At 31.8% G+C, this 19825-nt stretch overlaps 1 protein-coding gene and 1 pseudogene across 2 annotated transcripts; both read left to right on the top strand.

Moving 5' to 3' along the window:
- The first annotated feature begins 8961 nt into the window (after positions 1-8961).
- Positions 8962-10370, top strand: LOC18594088 (uncharacterized). Its single transcript, XM_007021542.3, has 2 exons — positions 8962-9280; positions 9376-10370. Exons 1-2 carry the CDS (start codon positions 9113-9115, stop codon positions 9949-9951), a joined length of 744 nt encoding a protein of 247 aa, XP_007021604.3. The 5' UTR covers positions 8962-9112; the 3' UTR covers positions 9952-10370.
- A 452-nt stretch (positions 10371-10822) lies between these two features.
- On the top strand, positions 10823-12158 carry LOC148761566 (uncharacterized; annotated as a pseudogene). Its single transcript, XR_016027547.1, has 2 exons — positions 10823-11190; positions 11265-12158. The product of XR_016027547.1 is annotated as an uncharacterized LOC148761566 (transcript).
- Positions 12159-19825: the final 7667 nt, after the last annotated feature.

Here is a 19825-nt window from a genome sequence, read left to right as displayed (position 1 = left end):
TTTGTTATCGATATGGCATGAAAGGCCATTGGTCACGCACTTGTTGTACACTAAAATATCTTGTTGAACTTTATCAAGCATCACTAAAAGATAAAAGAAAAAATATCAAAACTAATTTTGTTGAAGATGATAGCCAAGTTGATATAATACACTTAGATGTTGCTGATTTTTTTGCCCACCCTGAAGGACAGATTGATCATTTGATTGGTGATGGAAATCCCAATAATGAAATTTCTTAAATTATTTGTTGATGTGTTTTAGTACAACTTTATTAGGAACTTAGTATTTTTAGTACAATTCTATTAAGAATTTATTGTGTTTTAATATATCTATTAGGAAGATTTTTTTTTGTATTTTAACAACAAAGTTTATATTTAATGTTCTCTTATATAAGTTTCTTACTATATATATTTTATTTTTCTTGAAGAAAATATGGATATTCATCTAGTTAAATCCAAGATCAATGACGAAGATATTTTTCTAATAGATAGTGCTACAACGCATACTATATTTAAAGACAAGAAATATTTTTCTCACTTGACAATGGAATAAGCTAATGTCAATACAATATCTGGTAGTACAAGATTAATTGAAGGCTTTGTAAGAGCCAATATGTCACTACTTGGAGGAATAAAGTTCATAATAAAATATGCATTATTTTCTACAAGGTCTCAAAGAAACTTATTAAGTTTTAAAAATATTCGTTTGGATGGATGTCATATTGAGATAACAAATGAAAGAGGCTTTGAATATCTTCATATTACATCTATTATATGGGGTAAAAAATGTGTGTTGGAAAAATGACCCACCTTGTCCTTTGGAATGTACTACACAAAAATTAAAATGATTGAAACTTATGTAAACCAGAAGTTTACTGATAATTTTAATGTTTGACATGACCGATTAAGCCATCCCGGGTCAATAATGATGCGAAAAATTATTGAAAATTCATGTGGTCATCCATTGAAAAACTAGTGGATTTTTCAATTTAATGAATTCTCATGTGCTGCATGCTCTCAAGGTAAATTAATTATAAGACCATCACCAGCAAAAGTTGAGATTGAATCCCCTATGTTTTTGGAACGTATTCAAGGTGACATAGGTGGACCCATACATCCATCATGTGGACCATTCAAATATTTTATGGTTTTAATTGATGCATTAACAAGATGGTCACATATGTGCTTGTTATCAACCTGCAATTTGGCATTTGCAAGATTACTGACACAAATAATTCATCTTCGAGCACATTTTTCTGATTATGCAATCAAGACAATTCACCTTGACAATGCTGGTGAATTTATGTCTCAAGCTTTTAATGAATATTGCATGTCTATTGGAATAAATGTTGAACAATCTATTAGTCATGTTCATACACAAAATGGTCTAGCAAAATCATTTATCAAACGCCTTAAACTGATTGCAAGGCCATTACTTATGAAATCCAAACTCCCAATTTCTATTTGGGGACATTCCATTTTGCATGCAGCAGCATTTGTACGCATCAAGCCAACAAGTTATCATAAATTCTCCCCTATACAATTGGTTTATGGTCAGAAAATAAATATTTCCCATCTAAGAATTTTTAGATGTGCGGTATATGTTCCAATTACTCCACCACAACGCACAAAGATGGGTCCTCAAAGGAGGTTAGGAATATATGTTGGATATGAATCTCCATCAATAATTAAATATCTAGAACCCTCAACAGGAGATTTGTTCTGAAATACCCCATACTTTGATATGGTGATAAATAAAGTTGATCGGATACAAATTGAAGTCAATTAAAATGTTTAAAAGTGATAAAGGACGAAAGGAGTCGTTTAGGATAAAATGATCCGCACGTGAGGAAATAACAATAAAATAATAATAATTTTATCGGAGGAGAATTTGTGAGATAAAAGGCGATTTGGAAGTCAAGTGAGGCATAATAAGGTATTTTGGGTACCAAGGAGACAAGATAAAATTTTTAAAATAAAATAATATTTTTATTAATTAAATAATATTAAAATATTAATATTTAACCGAATGTCGAAATCAGTCATGAAAAAGGATCATATGGTTGATTCAAGTGGGGGAGAAGAAATACAAGTGAATTTTTGTAGAAATAAGCGATAAAAGTGATATATGCGTGTTTTGTTAAGTCGAACAAACGCGGATAAGTAAATATTTAAATATTATGGTAATACCGCGTTGAGGTACAATTTTTATATTTTGGTGGTACATGCATCGAGAAAGGAAGTTAGATGAAAATTGAAATTTTTAGACGTAAAAAAAAGATCGAACTTAACATATAAAAGTTAAAGGATATGTAATGGAAATTAATGAGAAAAATAAAATTAATATAAAGTAAAATAATAATAGTATGTGTATAAAAAAATAAAATATTATAGGACCAACATGGGCAACTGCCCATGTGGTCAATAAAAGAGTCAAAGACTCTTGGTGAATTGGAGGGGGTTGGGGGGGGGGGGGGGGGGGGCGACCATGTGAAGCAACAAGTGAAGGAAGAAAAAAAAATTTTGATGTGGCCGGTTGGAATGTTGTGGAACATTCAAGAGAGAAATAAAAAAAAAAAAATATATATATATATATGTGTGTGTGTGTGTGTGTGTGTGTGTGTGTAATTGACCAAACTAAGTGAAGAAGACCAAGAAGAAAAGAGAGGTCGGTTGAGGGAGAGTAAAGGAGAAAGAAAAGAGCAAAGGAAGAAGAAAGAACCGAGAGAAAGAAAAACAAAAAGAAAACCGTGCATGAGAAAGGAAAACAAAAAGGAAAAGAGAGCTGAGTTGAGAGGCTGTTTTTGCTACCATTCAAGAAGGGAAAGAGAGCCATTTTAGGGCTGATTTTGGAGGTTGAAAAGAGCTATTTTTTTGCTAGTTTTGGAGGTTGGAAAGTGCCATTTTTCTACTGATTTTGGAGGTCAAAAAGTGCAGAATTTTGCAACAAAATTTGAAGGTTTTGAGGTGCTGTTTTGGGTGGTTAATTGTTGTTGTTTTGGCTGCCAATTCTTGAGGGGAAAGGTGCAGCTTAGCTGCTGAAAGTTTAAAGAAAAACAGAGCAGCATAGCTGCTGATTTTGAAGTAAAAAGGAGCAGCTTTAGCTGCTGAAAATTTTTGAATTGAAAGACAATAAGTGTGACCGGTGGTGAGAGGGAGAGAAAAGAAGAGAGTGGACGATTTGTGCATGTGAAGAGAAGAAAAAGGAAGACAACAAGGTTGCTGGTCGGTTGGAGGAAGAAGGAAGAGAAAGAAAGAAAGAAAGAAAAGAAAATAAAATAAAAGAAAAGAAAAAAAAGGAAAAGAAAATAACAAGGAAAATGGGCATGGCCCAACAAGCAAGGAAAATTGGACATGATCCAATAAAGGAAGAATGGACATGACCCAATTAAAAAGAAATGGGAGAAGTCCATGAATAAGAGTCCAAAAACAACAAAGGAAGAAAAATCTAAAAGAAAAGAAAGGTAGAGATTTAGGCCAACCTAGCTTAATTGGGTAAAATTTCTTGACTCTTCACCATAATTTATTTTGAAATTGGACTATATGGAGGTTAAATTATTTTATTTAATTATGCATTGGTTAATTGGTGATATGAAGTAAATTTAAGTTGCTTAGAAGGTTGAAATAGGCACTTAATACCGTAAGTAAGTTACCGGTGTTAATACTCTAAAGAATTACGTGAAAGAATGATGCAATTAATTATAGTAAAAATATATTAAGATGTGAATTAGGTGAGTAGATTTATGATAGAATGAGAGAGAGAAAAGTAGAATTGATTCACTAAATGTATTGAATTTAAATGGTTGCTAGGAAAACGTGTTGAATGAAGTAGGTGACCGACGATTAGGTATAATTATACGCGTATACGAATCAATAGCGACGTAGAAATCCCGTTATTATGAGGTGAGTAACCTTACCATCATTTTTATTATCTAAAGTATATTTTTAATCGATTTTGATGAAATTTTATGAAAATGAAATTAAATGGTAAATCTTGAGTTTTACAAACAAAATGTGTCTACATGAAAAGATGTTATAAATTGTTTTAAAATTGAATGATGATTTTGAAAAATAAAGTAATTGGAGACCACTTGTTATGTTGAAAAATTTATGATTTGAATAAATGGCTTATGATAATATTTGCATGAATGACTGAATTGATATTTATGTTGAAATGTATGAAATGTGTATTTAGCCTTGAAAGGCTGTGAATTACAATAATTGTCATGTCACGCTAGAATGAATTTTATTGTATGGTGGGTTTAGCTTGCTGCAGTGGGCGGATTCTATGGACCAACCTATTAAAGGGGCACATAATCCTGATATATATATGTACTTCGGTTGGAGAGGCGCGTAGGGTATCTCCTGAGGTATGGTTAGAGTTCACGTCACGCCGAACCACCTCGTGATGATGAACTCCGCTAACGCTAAGGAACGGCTATGTTTTTCTCAAACTAAAAATATGTTTTACGTGTATACGAAATTTTAACAGCCTTAGCGGGCTTGAGTGTACACCTCTGATCAAGGTGTCACCGAGTACTATTTGATGGCATGAGCCAAATGTTTATGAAAATCATAAGCCTTAATGAGAAATTAAATGAAATACATTTGTTTGCATGAGTTGGGATGAATTTTCAAATTGTGAAATACTTAAAAATGATGGGATATTTGAATTGTCTCGTTTTACTCGGCATTAGTTAATTTAAATGATGTTTGTTTACTCACTGGGATTTTATAATCTCACCACCCTCCTTTCCACCCATTTCAGGCTTAAAGTAAGCTGTAGATAGCTGATTCCATCGAGGGCTTCTATTGGATTAACATCCTCCACACAGTAGGTTCACAGTTTTCTTTAATTCTAGTTATTTGTCGGCACACTTGATATTATAAATTTAAATTAATTTAAATACTCTAGTTTATTACGTTACAGTATGAATGAATTTATTTTGTTTTTATATTTTAAAAAGTATTTACGTATAACTTTAAAATTACTATTTATAAGAAAATAAAATATTTTATTGAATATTTTGTTTTATCTTCTTATTATATTCAAATAATTATAATTTCATTTTAAATAAAGGTTTTAGATGCCTAAACTTATTTTTAATTGTGAGTTATACGATTGGTACTTGTTTACTACATTTTTAACTGGTTTCAAAATTTTCAGTGGAAAATGACCAAAATACCCCTGTGAGATAAAATTTTTTATTTTATCAGTTTTAAGTTGAAAATAGCTCAAAATCCTTTAGAACATAATATTTGGTAATAGTTACTCACCGAGGAAAACGAGAAACTGATATTAAGCCTTACGAGGTTTCGGTTGGCATTTCGGGAGATAAATGCCTATCGGGGCATAACGGCAGTTCTTACGGGCTCGAGGGGATTTTTGGGTAGTGACATGTTCACTACAAGGTTTGTTGATTGTCATTTTGATGAAATAATTTTTCTAACATTAAGGGGAGAAAAAAAGCAGCTAAAAAAGGAAATATCTTATAATACATTATCATTATCTAGTTTTGATCCTCTCACAAATCAATGAGAACAATAAGTTCAAAAGATAATTTATTTGCAAAATATAGCAAAATAGTTGCTAGACGCATTTATTGACCTACAAAGAGTAATTAAATCTACCAGTTGCAAATGCTCCAATCAGAATTGATGTAGGACAATCTGTTGTTGCTAATGAGTCTAAGACATGTCAGAAGCGTGGAAGACCAATCGATTCCAAAGATAAAAATCCTTGAAAAAGAAAAAGAGTAAATATTCAAAATGGTCAAGAAGATGAAACAAAAACTCTAGAAAAGACCCCTGACATAATTTTAGAAGAAATTCAGGTACCTGAAATTAGTGAAAATGAAGATATCTCAATAAATTATGTCATGACGGGAAAAAGATGGAACCGAAATGAAATAAATGTCGACGATATTTTTGCATATAATGTAGCGCTCAACATTATGAAAGAAAATGAGGGTCTTGAACCCACATCTGTTGAAGAATGTAGATATAGAAATAATTAGCCAAATGTGGAAAGATGCAATCAAAGTGGAATTAAATTCACTTGCAAAACGTGAAGTTTTTGGACCTGTAGTCCGTACACCAAATGGCGTAAAATCATTGGGATATAAATGGATATTTGTGGGATATAAAGATGAGATTGTGAGATATAAAGTGCAGCTTGTTGCACAAGGTTTTAGCCAAAAGCTTGGTATTGATTATGAAGAGACATATTCTCCTGTGGTGGATGTAATTACATTTTGATATTTAATTAGTCTGGCAATACATGAAAAGCTTGAAATGCGTTTGATGGATGTAGTTATAGCCTATTTATACGGCTCACTTGATAATGATATTTATATGAAAATCGCTTAAGGATTTAAGTTGCTTGAAGCACAAAATTTGAAATATCGAGAAATTTATTCGATCAAAGTAAATAAATCTTTATACGAATTAAAATAATCTGGACGCATGTGGTATAATCGCCTTAGTGAATATTTATCGAAAGAAAACTATAAAAATGATCCTATATGCCCATGTGTTTTTATAAAAAGATTCGAATATGAATTTGTGATAATTGTTGTTTATGCTGATGATCTAAATATTATTGGAACTCTTAAAAAGTTATCAAAAGCCGTGGATTATTTAAAGAAAGAATTTGAGATGAAAGACCTTGGAAAAACAAAGTTTTGTTTGGGTTCTCAGATTGAACACTCGATAAATGAAATTTTTGTCCATCCATTTAATTATATAGCGAAAGTGCTAAAACGATTTTATATGGACAAAGCACATCCATTGAGTTCACCAATGGTTATAAGATCATTAGATGTGAAAAAAAACCATTTCTGACCTCGTGAGGATAATGAAGAACTTCTTGGTCCTGAAGTACCATATTTTAGTGCAATTGCAGCATTAATGTATCTTGCTAGCAATACATGACCTGATATTTCATTTGTTGTAATTTATTAGCAAGATATAGTTCTTCTCCAACTTGAAGGCATTGGAATAGAATTAAAATATACTTCAATATCTTCAAGGAACAATGGATATGGGCTTATATTATTCAAATGCATTAAAACCATATCTAATTGGTTATGCAAATGCAAGATATTTATCAGATCCACATAAAACCTGATCTCAGATAGGTTACTTATTCACATATGGGGGTACGGCTATTTCATGGTGTTTTGTAAAGCAAACTATAGTTGCTACTTCTTCTAACCATGTACAAATTTTAGCAATTCATGAGGCAAGTGGTGAATGTGTCTAGTTAATATCTGTAACTCAACATATTCAAGAAATGTGTGGTTTGTCAACTAAGAAAGAAATTTCAACAATATTATATGAAGATAATACTGCTTGCATAGCACAGTTAAAGGAAGGATACATTAAAGGCGATCGAACAAAATATATTTCGTCAAAATTCTTCTTCACTCATGACCTTCAAGAAAAGTGTGATATTAGTGTTCAACAAATTCGTTCAAGTGATAATCTAGCAAATTTGTTTACTAAATCCCTTCCTACTGCAACATTTGAAAAGTCAGTACAAAAGATTGAGATGCGCCGTTTTAAAGATCTTAAATAATGCAGTTGTCAGAGGGAGTAAAATACGCACTGCACTCTTTTCCTTCATCAAGGTTTTTCTCACTGGGTTTTTCTTGATAAGGTTTTTAATGAGGCAATATTTTATAAGCATATTCTTGAAAAGAATTATGTACTCTTTTTCCTTCACTCAGATTTTTTTTATGAGGTTTTTTTCTTATAAGGTTTTAACGAGACATATCCTTAACACAATGGATATTCAAGAGGGAGTATTATGAATATTTTTGTGAATATCTATTTATTCTATCTATATCTAGATTTGATGTAAATTAGATTGGATTAAGATTTAATCAATCTAATCTCTAAGTGTTATCTTCATCTTATAAATTCTATCAAGATAAGGAGGGTTATTTGTCTATAAATAGGTCTCTTCAGTTCATTTGTAAACATACACTTCAATAAGATCTCTTTTCTCCCCTTTAAATATTTTCTTTTCTTTCTTTAATTATTCTTTTAGTTATTTTTATTTGTTCTTTTAAGTTATTTTTTATAATAAATATTATAATTTTTAAATTAAAAATATGAATTTATAATAAAAAAAATTAATTATACGTTATTGTTTGAATTTGTATGGCTAAGTCTTCCATATCAATTTCCTTTTGGCGCCTCACGAGATTCGTGCCTTTTTTGCCTCCAACCATTTACTTTGACTTTGTTAAGGCTGACTTGTTGCATGGCTAGTTTTGCTTTCCCTGTCCCTTCGATATCTCAATCAATCTCTTTCCATTAATTTTTTTTTTAATATTTTTACAAAACTTTAGATTTAATAAGATTATCCTTCCTACCTTAATTAATATTAGTATAGGGATTGATCCGGATTGAAGATGAGAAGCACTTTAGGTTGTCAATTTTGCCAACTATTTATTTTAATAAATATTAATAATATATTATTAAATGGGTGTTTAACGAGAATTCAAATAAAAAAATTTGTCTTGTATTTAACTGTTTCGGATAATTAAGGGATAGTTATTTATTATTAAGATTTGATTTTGAATAATATTTTGTAATTTTATGTGAATTTTAATAAAGTTTGAATATTTTAACAGTCAAGTTGAATATGTTAAAATAAAAAATACTTTATTCGTATATATCTTCATTTGAATTAAATAAAATATATACACTTATCATTAAACCGAATTCTCAATTTATATACATAAAACGTGTATTATAAATTTTAATTATTGAAAGGAAAAATGAGAGAAAAAAAATCTTTGCATTTGATGCTCATCAGTCATCTATGTAATTATTTATGGGAAGGGGTTCAGTCTCACTCCCTGTTTTGCTAACAGAAAAAACTATGCTAAGTTGCATTTTAATCCATAAAAAAAGCAGTATTTTATATGGTGATTGTCTATATTTTAATCCAAATAAGACAATGTGCCAGAGCAACACAACATCATTAGTTAAACTAATCCACTATGAAATGAAATTAATCACAATTGGCCTTGTTAGCAGACGCTTATTAATACTGAACACTGGTTACATCTCTTCTACGGTTGATTTGAAAGACAGAAGTAATGGCATGGACGAAGGAATACTTGGATTTAGTTTTGGTCCCAAGTGGGTTACTGATTATGTCAGCTTACCATGTCTTTCTTCTATACAGATGCCTCAAACTCCCTCAAACCACTGTCATTGGCTATGAGAACCACTGCAAGAAAGCTTGGGTAGAGAGAATGTTGCAGGTGAGCTCCTATGTTCATCCCCCAGAAGGCCAAAATATAAACAAAACCCAGCTTAGATTGTTCACCTGTAGTTATGATGATGAACATTTTTGCAGGTTGAGGCAAAGGATAGAGGTTTGGCATTAACGACAATCAACTCCACAATATCAGCAGCAACTTTCCTGGCAACAATATCTCTAGCTTTGAGTTCCCTTATTGGAACATGGGTTGCAGAATCTTCTCATAGTCTCTTCAGAAATAGTCTGATTTATGGCAATACAAGCTCATCAATCATTTCTGTCAAATACATCAGTCTTCTTATGTGCTTCCTGGTGGCTTTCGGTTCTTTTCTTCAATGTGTTGGGAACTTTGCCCATGCTAGTTTCCTCATCAGCATGCCCAATGCAGATATTCCAGTAAGTTATATCCAGAAGGCAGTGATAAGAGGAAGTGCTTGTTGGTCAGTCGGTTTACGAGCAATTTACTTCGCCACTACTTTGCTGCTGTGGATTTTTGGTCCAATCCCAATGTTTGCTGCTTCAGTGATTATGGTGGTGAGTTTGCATAACCTTGACAGAAATGTAACCCCTTTGCATAATTTCGAATCAGCCAAGGTCAACTCTCATAATCTGTTTACAAAGATAAACGAGGATTTAGCTGCAGAGAAGCATGACAGATCAGATGCTAATTGAAGCAAACCTTGAGGTGCATCATAGTGATGTTACCTGAAAGAATATGAGCAAAGCAACCAGCATTGAGTCAGTAAGTTCAGAATCAACTAGGTAGGCTTGAAGCAGAAGACAGCAAAGAACAGTTGTTCACTCCATTTCCATCTTGAATGATGTCAGCAGAACTTCCAGCAATTCAAATTAGCAGCATCTTGTACCATCTCTAAGATCTTTTCATTGCTAGCCTGAATAAAATCATGTGCATCTGTTGCATTGATCCTCATACCTTAAGGATCCAAGTTCTGAGCATCTTCCCATGCATGATTATAGACCAAATCCAAGTTTAGCCTTACTGTATCCTTCTCTGATGTAACAGTGTTAACAATTTTCCTTGATTTGACTGAACTTCATTGTATAAATAAATCATGCATCTTCCTTTGAAAGTAGGACTACATTGAATGTTTGGTCTTAATAGATTGGAAGACTTAAACCTATATATTAATATATAAAGTCGCTAGTTGAGTTGGTCTCAACCAAATTGGAGAGACAGACTGAACTGATTACAATTGAATAATCAAAGAATTATATGAAAATAATGTATTCTACTGGAAAAGTAAAGATAAGAACCAACATGAGAATTGATTTTTATAAAGCATTTTTTTCCTTCTTTACATGTAGTTTTTCTTCATTTTTTCCCACACAGGTAGTGAGTGCTATAAAAAGTAATCAATAAATAATAGTAAGAATAATTGTGGACACTCATGTTTGTGAATAGAAAAATAGAAGATGGGAAAGTGGTGCTTATAAAACTGAAGAGAACATAGAAAGAGAGTGAGGGAGTTGGATGAGCAAGTTGTTATCCTATTGTATATTAGTGTAGATATGGTAACAAAATAATTAAAATAATCCTTCCATGATAGATGTAGGAAAAAGGAGAATTCAGGTAAAGCTACAATATGCCATGATTAAGCAAAGAGTTTGATAAACTTGGTTAAACAAGACCCTATGACAGCTTTATTAGTTAAACAGACCCTCTCTAAAGTATAAACTCACATAATACCAGAAGCTTATGAATACTGAATCCTGGCGACAAAGATAATGGTTTGGAAGGAATACTTGGATGTAGTTTTGGTACCAAGTGGCTCATTTTTCATGTCTGCCTACCATGTCTTCCTTCTATACAGATGCCTGAAATTTCCCCAAACTACTGTCATCGGCTATGAAAATCACATGAGGAAAGCTTGGGTTGAGAGAATGTTGCAGGTGAGCTTTCTTTAATCCACCCCGCAAATAACAAAATTCAGCTTGTTCAGTAACCTTATGATTAGCACTTGCAGGTTGAGGCAAAAGATAGAGGTTTATCACTAGCAACAATCAACAGCGAAATATCAGCAGCAACTTTCATGGCGACAATATCCCTTGCTCTGAGTTCCCTCATTGGAACATGGCTTGGAAACTCTTCTCATAATGTATTCAAAAATAGTCTTAACTATGGCAACACAAGCTCATCAATCATTTCTGTCAAATACATCAGCCTTCTTATCTGCTTCCTAGTGGCTTTTGGTTCTTTCCTTTAATGTGCAAGGCAACTTGTGCATTCTAGTTTCCTCATCAGCATGCCAAATGCAGATATTCCGGTAAGTTATGTCTAGAAGGCAGTGATATGGGGAAGTACTTGTTGGTCGGTTGGCTTACGAGCAATTTATTATGCCACTACTCTACTGCTATGGATTTTTGGTCCACTACCAATGTTTGCTGCTTCAGTGATTATGGTACTGCTTTTGCATATGCTTGATAGAAATGTGACTCCACTGCATATGTTTGAACACCAACCGACTGCCAAAACCTGTTTAGGAAGATCAATGATAAAATCTCATTTTTTTGTTAAAATAAAATTTAATCAATAATTTATATTATGAATATTTTTGTGAATATACATTTATTCTATTTATATTTAGATTTGATGTAAATTAGATTGGATTAGGATTTAATCTATCTAATCTCTAAGTGTTATCTTCATTTTGTAAATTCTATCAAGATAAGAGAGTTATATCCTTATAAATAGGTCCCCTCAGTTCATTTGTAAACACACACTTCAATAAGATCTCTTTTCTCCCCCATAAATACTTTCTTTCCTTTCTTTAATTGTTCTTTCAGTTATTTTTATTTGTTCTTTTAAGTTTTTTTTTTCATAACAGGTTATCAAAACGATTCTCTAATCTCTCATATTTAAGCTTCACAAAGTCAAAGTTGAATTTTTCTTCAGGTGATTTTTGTCTATTATCACTTCAGTGTTTTGCCCAAATTTTATCAATTTATAATAAGTCAATTTTTAATTTTATATTAATTTTTTTGTCAGTCAATTTATTGTTTTGCTTGCCAATTACGATATATTTACATTTTTCTTTTAAGCTATCACAATGTCAAATCTTACAAAGCTTGAATTTGTGGCTCTTCATATTACTAACAAGAACTATCTATCTTGGATTTTAGATGCCGAAATCCATTTAGATGCTATGGGTCTTGGAGACACAATCAAAGAAGAAAATAAAACATCTAATCAGGATAAGGCAAAAGCAATGATTTTCCTTCGCCATTATCTTCATGAAGGATTAAAAATTGAGTATCTCACAATAAAAGATCCTGTCGATCTTTGGAAAAGTCTAAAGGAGAGATATGGCCACCAAAAAGGTTGTAATTCTGCCAAAAGCTCGTTATGATTGGATGTATCTGTGATTACAAGATTTTAAAATTGTAAGTGAGTATAACTCAACATTATACAAAATTAGTTCTAAACTAAAATTGTGTGGAGAAAAGGTGACTGATGCTGATTTGTTAGAAAAAATATTCTCTACTTTTCATGCCTCAAACGTACTCCTGTAGTAGCAATATTGTGAAAAAGGCTTTAAGAAATATTCTGAACTGATTTCATGTCTCCTTGTGGTTGAGGAAAATAACGAGCTATTGATGAAAAATCATAAATCTCGACCAACTAATTCTGCTCCATTCCTTAAAGTGAATACGACATCATTTAGAAATTTTGACCGTGGTTGTGGTCATAATCATGGAAGTGGAAAATGTCGTCATAATTATCGCAGTCATGGTGGTTACACAAATTATCATTTTGATAATAAGAATACCTACTAGAAGTGGATGAATAGTGAAGAGATACATGAAAAATACAAAGGTGGACAAAGTAAAAGGAATATAGAAAATATTTGTTATCGATATGGCATGAAAGGCCATTGGTCACGCACTTGTTGTACACTAAAATATCTTGTTGAACTTTATCAAGCATCACTAAAAGATAAAAGAAAAAATATCAAAACTAATTTTGTTGAAGATGATAGCCAAGTTGATATAATACACTTAGATGTTGCTGATTTTTTTGCCCACCCTGAAGGACAGATTGATCATTTGATTGGTGATGGAAATCCCAATAATGAAATTTCTTAAATTATTTGTTGATGTGTTTTAGTACAACTTTATTAGGAACTTGGTATTTTTAGTACAATCCTATTAAGAAGTTATTGTGTTTTAATATATCTATTAGGAAGATTTTTTTTTGTATTTTAACAACAAAGTTTATATTTAATGTTCTCTTATATAAGTTTCTTACTATATATATTTTATTTTTCTTGAAGAAAATATGGATATTCATCTAGTTAAATCCAAGATCAATGATGAAGATATTTTTCTAATAGATAGTGCTACAACGTATACTATATTTAAAGACACGAAATATTTTTCTCACTTGACAATGGAATAAGCTAATGTCAATACAATATCTGGTAGTACAAGATTAATTGAACGCTCTGTAAGAGCCAATATGTCACTACTTGGAGGAATAAAGTTCATAATAAAATATGCATTATTTTCTACAAGGTCTCAAAGAAACTTATTAAGTTTTAAAAATATTCGTTTGAATGGATGTCATATTGAGATAACAAATGAAAGAGGCACTGAATATCTTCATATTACATCTATTATATGGGGTAAAAAATGTGTGTTGGAAAAATTACCCACCTTGTCCTCTGGAATGTACTATACAAAAATTAAAATGATTGAAACTTATGTAAACCAGAAGTTTATTGATAATTTTAATGTTTGACATGACCGATTAGGCCATCCCGGATCAATAATGATGCGAAAAATTATTGAAAATTCATGTGGTCATCCATTGAAAAACCAATGGATTTTTCAATTTAATGAATTCTCATGTGCTGCATGCTCTCAAGGTAAATTAATTATAAGACCATCACTAGCAAAAGTTGAGATTGAATCCCCTATGTTTTTGGAACGTATTCAAGGTGACATATGTGGACCCATACATCCATCATGTGGACCATTCAAATATTTTATGGTTTTAATTGATGCATTAACAAGATGGTCACATATGTGCTTGTTATCAACCTACAATTTGGCATTTGCAAGATTACTGACACAAATAATTCATCTGCGAGCACATTTTTCTGATTATGCAATCAAGACAATTCACCTTGACAATGCTGGTGAATTTATGTCTCAAGCTTTTAATGAATATTGCATGTCTATTGGAATAAATGTTGAACAATCTATTAGTCATGTTCATACACAAAATGGTCTAGCAAAATCATTTATCAAACGCCTTAAACTGATTGCAAGGCCATTACTTATGAAATCCAAACTCCCAATTTCTATTTGGAGACATTCCATTTTGCATGCAGCAGCATTTATACGCATCAAGCCAACAAGTTATCATAAATTCTCCCCTATACAATTGGTTTATGGTCAGAAAATAAATATTTCCCATCTAAGAATTTTTAGATGTGCGGTATATGTTCCAATTACTCCACCACAACGCACAAAGATGGGTCCTCAAAGGAGGTTAGGAATATATGTTGGATATGAATCTCCATCAATAATTAAATATCTAGAACCCTCAACAGGAGATTTGTTCTGAAATACCCCATACTTTGATATGGTGATAAATAAAGTTGATCAGATACAAATTGAAGTCAATTAAAATGTTTAAAAGTGATAAAGGACGAAAGGAGTCGTTTAGGATGAAATGATCCGCACGTAAGGAAATAACAATAAAATAATAATAATTTTATCGGAAGAGAATTTGTGAGATAAAAGGCGATTTGGAAGTCAAGTGAGACATAATAAGGTATTTTGGGTACCAAGGAGACAAGATAAAATTTTTAGAATAAAATAATATTTTTATTAATTAAATAATATTAAAATATTAATATTTAACCGAATGTCGAAATCAGTCATGAAAAAGGATCATATGGTTGATTCAAGTGGGGGAGAAGAAATACAAGTGAGTTTTTGTAGAAATAAGCGATAAAAGTGATATATGCGTGTTTTGTTAAGTTGAACAAACGCGAATAAGTAAATATTTAAATATTGTGGTAATACCGCGTTGAGGTACAATTTTTATATTTTGGTGGTACATGCATCGAGAAAGGAAGTTAGATAAAAATTGAAATTTTTAGACGTAAAAAAAAGGTTGAACTTAACATATAAAAGTTAAAGGATATGTAATGGAGATTAATGAGAAAAATAAAATTAACATAAAGTAAAATAATAATAGTATGTGTATAAAAAAATAAAATAAAATAAAATATTATAGGACCAACATGGGCAGCTGCCCATGTGGTCAATAAAAGAGTCAAAGACTCTTGGTGAATTGGAGAGGGGGGGGGGGGGGGGGGGGCGACCATGTGAAGCCACAAATGAAGGAAGAAAAAAAAATTTTGATGTGGCCGGTTGGAATGTTGTGGAACATTCAAGAGAGAAATAATATATATATATATATATATATATATATATATATGTGTGTGTGTGTGTGTGTGTGTGTGTGTGTGTGTGTGCATGTAATTGACCAAACTAAGTGAAGAAGACCAAGAAGAAAAGAGAGGTCGGTTGAGGGAGAGTAAAGGAGAAATAAAAAAGCAAAGGAAGAAGAAAGAACCGAGAGAAAGAAAAACAAAAAGAAAACCGTGCATGAGAAAGGAAAACAAAAAGAAAACCGTGCATGAGAAAAGAAAACAAAAAGGAAAAGAGAGCTGAGTTGAGAGGCTGTTTTTGCTACCATTCAAAAAGGGAAAGAAAGCCATTTTAGGGTTGATTTTGGAGGCTGAAAAAAGCTATTTTTTGCTAGTTTTGGAGGTTGGAAAGTGCCATTTTTCTACTGATTTTGGAGGTCAAAAAGTGCAAAATTTTGCAACAAAATTTGAAGGTTTTGAGGTGCTGTTTTGGGTGGTTAATTGTTGTTGTTTTGGCTGCCAATTCTTGGGGGGAAAGGTGCAGCTTAGCTGCTGAAAGTTTAAGGAAAAACAGAGCAACATAGCTGCTGATTTTGAAGTAAAAAGGAGCAGCTTTAGCTGCTGAAAATTTTTGAATTGAAAGACAATAAGTGTGACCGGTGGTGAGAGGGAGAGAAAAGAAGAGAGTGGACGATTTGTGCATGTGAAGAGAAGAAAAAGGAAGACAACAAGGTTGCTGGTCGGCTGGAGGAAGAAGGAAGAGAAAGAAAGAAAGAAAGAAAAGAAAAGAAAATAAAAGAAAAGAAAAAAAAGGAAAAGAAAATAACAAGGAAAATGGGCATGGCCCAACAAGCAAGGAAAATTGGACATGATCCAATAAAGGAAGAATGGACATGACCCAATTAAAAAGAAACGGGAGAAGTCCAGAATAAGAGTCCAAAAACAACAAAGGAAGAAAAATCTAAAAGAAAAGAAAGGTGGAGATTTAGGCCAACCTAGCTTAATTGGGTAAAATTTCTTTACTCTTCACCATAATTTATTTTGAAATTGGACTATATGGAGGTTAAATTATTTTATTTAATTATACATTGGTTAATTGGTGATATGAAGTAAATTTAAGTTGCTTAAAAGGTTTAAATAGTCACTTAATACCGTAAGTAAGTTACCGGTGTTAATACTCTAAAGAATTACGTGAAAGAATGATGCAATTAATTATAGTAAAAATATATTAAGATGTGAATTAGGTGAGTAGATTTATGATAGAATGAGAGAGAGAAAAGTAGAATTGATTCACTAAATGTACTGAATTTAAATGGTTGCTAGGAAAACGTGTTGAACGAAGTAGGTGACCGACGATTAGGTATAATTATACGCGTATACGAATCAATAACGACGTAGAAATCCCGCTATTATGAGGTGAGTAACCTTACCATCATTTTTATTATCTAAAGTATATTTTTAATCGATTTTGATGAAATTTTATGAAAATGAAATTAAATGGTAAATCTTGAGTTTTACAAACAAAATGTGTCTACATGAAAAGATGTTATAAATTGTTTTAAAATTGAATGATGGTTTTGAAAAATAAAGTAATTGGAGACCACTTGTTATGTTGAAAAATTTATGATTTGAATAAATGGCTTATGATAATATTTGCATAAATGGCTGAATTGATATTTATGTTGAAATATATGAAATGTGTATTTAGCCTTGAAAGGCTGTGAATTACAATAATTGCCATGTCACGTTAGAATGAATTTTATTGTATGGTGGGTTTAGCTTGCTGCAGTGGACGGATTCTGTGGACCAACCTATTAAAGGGGCACAAAATCCGGATATATATATGTACTTCGTTTGGAGAGGCGCGTATGGTATCTCCTGAGGTATGGTTAGAGTTCACGTCACGCCGAACCACCTCGTGATGATGAACTCCGCTAACGCCAAGGAACGACTATATTTTTCTCAAACTAAAAATATGTTTTACGTGTATACGAAATTTTAACAGCCTTGGCAGGCTCGAGTGTACACCTCTGATCAAGGTGTCACCGAGTACTATTTGATGGCATGAGCCAAATGTTTATGAAAATCATAAGCCTTAATGAGAAATTAAATGAAATACATTTGTTTGCATGGGTTGGGATGAATTTTCAAATTGTGAAATACTTAAAAATGATGGGATATTTGAATTGTCTCCTTTTACTCGGCTTTAGCTAATTTAAATGATGTTTGTTTATTTACTGGGATTTTATAATCTCACCACCCTCCTTTCCACTCATTTCAAGCTTAAAGTAAGCTGTAGATAGCTGATTCCATCGAGGGCTTCTATTGAATTAACATCCTCCACACAGTAGGTTCACAGTTTTCTTTAATTCTAGTTATTTGTCGGCACACTTGATATTATAAATTTAAATTAATTTAAATACTCTAGTTTATTACGTTACAGTATGAATGAATTTATTTTGTTTTTATGTTTTAAAAAGTATTTACGTATAACTTTAAAATTACTATTTATAAGAAAATAAAATATTTTATTGAATATTTTGTTTTATCTTCTTATTATATTCAAATAATTATAATTTCATTTTAAATAAAGGTTTTAGATGCCTAAACTTATTTTTAATTGTGAATTATGCGATTGGTACTTGTTTACTACATTTTTAACTGGTTTCAAAATTTTCAGTGGAAAATGACCAAAATACCCCTGTGAGATAAAATTTTTATTTTATCAGTTTTAAGTTGAAAATAGCTCAAAATCCTTTAGAACATAATACTTGGCAATAGTTACTCACCGGGGAAAACGAGAAACTGATATTAAGTCTTACGAGGTTCCGGTTGGCATTTCGGGAGATAAATGCCTATCGGGGCATAGCGGCAGTTCTTACGGGCTCGATGGGAGTTTTGGGTAGTGACATGTTCACTACAAGGTTTGTTGATTGTCATTTTGATGAAACAATAATTCCAACATTAAGGGGAGAAAAAAAGCAACTGAAAAAGGAAATATCTTATAATACATTATCATTATCTAGTTTTGATCCTCGCACAAATCAATGAGAACAATAAGTTCAAAAGATAATTTATTTGCAAAATATAGCAAAATAGTTGCTAGACGCATTTATTGACCTACAAAGAGTAATTAAATCTACCAGTTGCAAATGCTCCAATCAGAATTGATGTAGGACAATCTGTTGTTGCTAATGAGTCTAAGACATGTCAGAAGCGTGGAAGACCAATCGATTCCAAAGATAAAAATCCTTGAAAAAGAAAAAGAGCAAATATTCAAAATGGTCAAGAAGATGAAACAAAAACTCTAGAAAAGACCCCTGACATAATTTTAGAAGAAATTCAGGTACCTGAAATTAGTGAAAATGAAGATATCTCAATAAATTATGTCATGACGGGAAAAAGATGGAACCGAAATGAAATAAATGTCGACGATATTTTTGCATATAATATAGCGCTCAACATTATGAAAGAAAATGAGGGTCTTGAACCCACATCTGTTGAAGAATGTAGATATAGAAATAATTGGCCAAATGTGGAAAGATGCAATCAAAGTGGAATTAAATTCACTTGCAAAACGTGAAGTTTTTGGACCTGTAGTCCGTACACCAAATGGCGTAAAATCATTGGGATATAAATGGATATTTGTGGGATATAAAGATGAGATTGTGAGATATAAAGTACAGCTTGTTGCACAAGGTTTTAGCCAAAAGCTTGGTATTGATTACGAAGAGACATATTCTCCTGTGGTGGATGTAATTACATTTCGATATTTAATTAGTCTGACAATACATGAAAAGCTTGAAATGCGTTTGATGGATGTAGTTATAGCTTATTTATACGGCTCACTTGATAATGATATCTATATGAAAATCGTTGAAGGATTTAAGTTGCTTGAAGCACAAAATTTGAAATCTCGAGAAATTTATTCGATCAAATTAAATAAATCTTTATACGAATTAAAATAATCTGGACGCATGTGGTATATTCGCCTTAGTGAATATTTATCGAAAGAAAACTATAAAAATGATCCTATATGCCCATGTATTTTTATAAAAAGATTTGAATATGAATTTGTGATAATTGTTGTTTATGCTGATGATCTAAATATTATTGGAACTCTTAAAAAGTTATCAAAAGCC

The sequence above is a fragment of the Theobroma cacao genome, chromosome 7, assembly GCF_053813885.1.
Source record: "Theobroma cacao isolate CCN51 chromosome 7, ASM5381388v1, whole genome shotgun sequence".
Lineage (NCBI taxonomy): Eukaryota > Viridiplantae > Streptophyta > Magnoliopsida > Malvales > Malvaceae > Theobroma > Theobroma cacao.
This window is presented reverse-complemented; position numbering and strand designations above follow the sequence as displayed.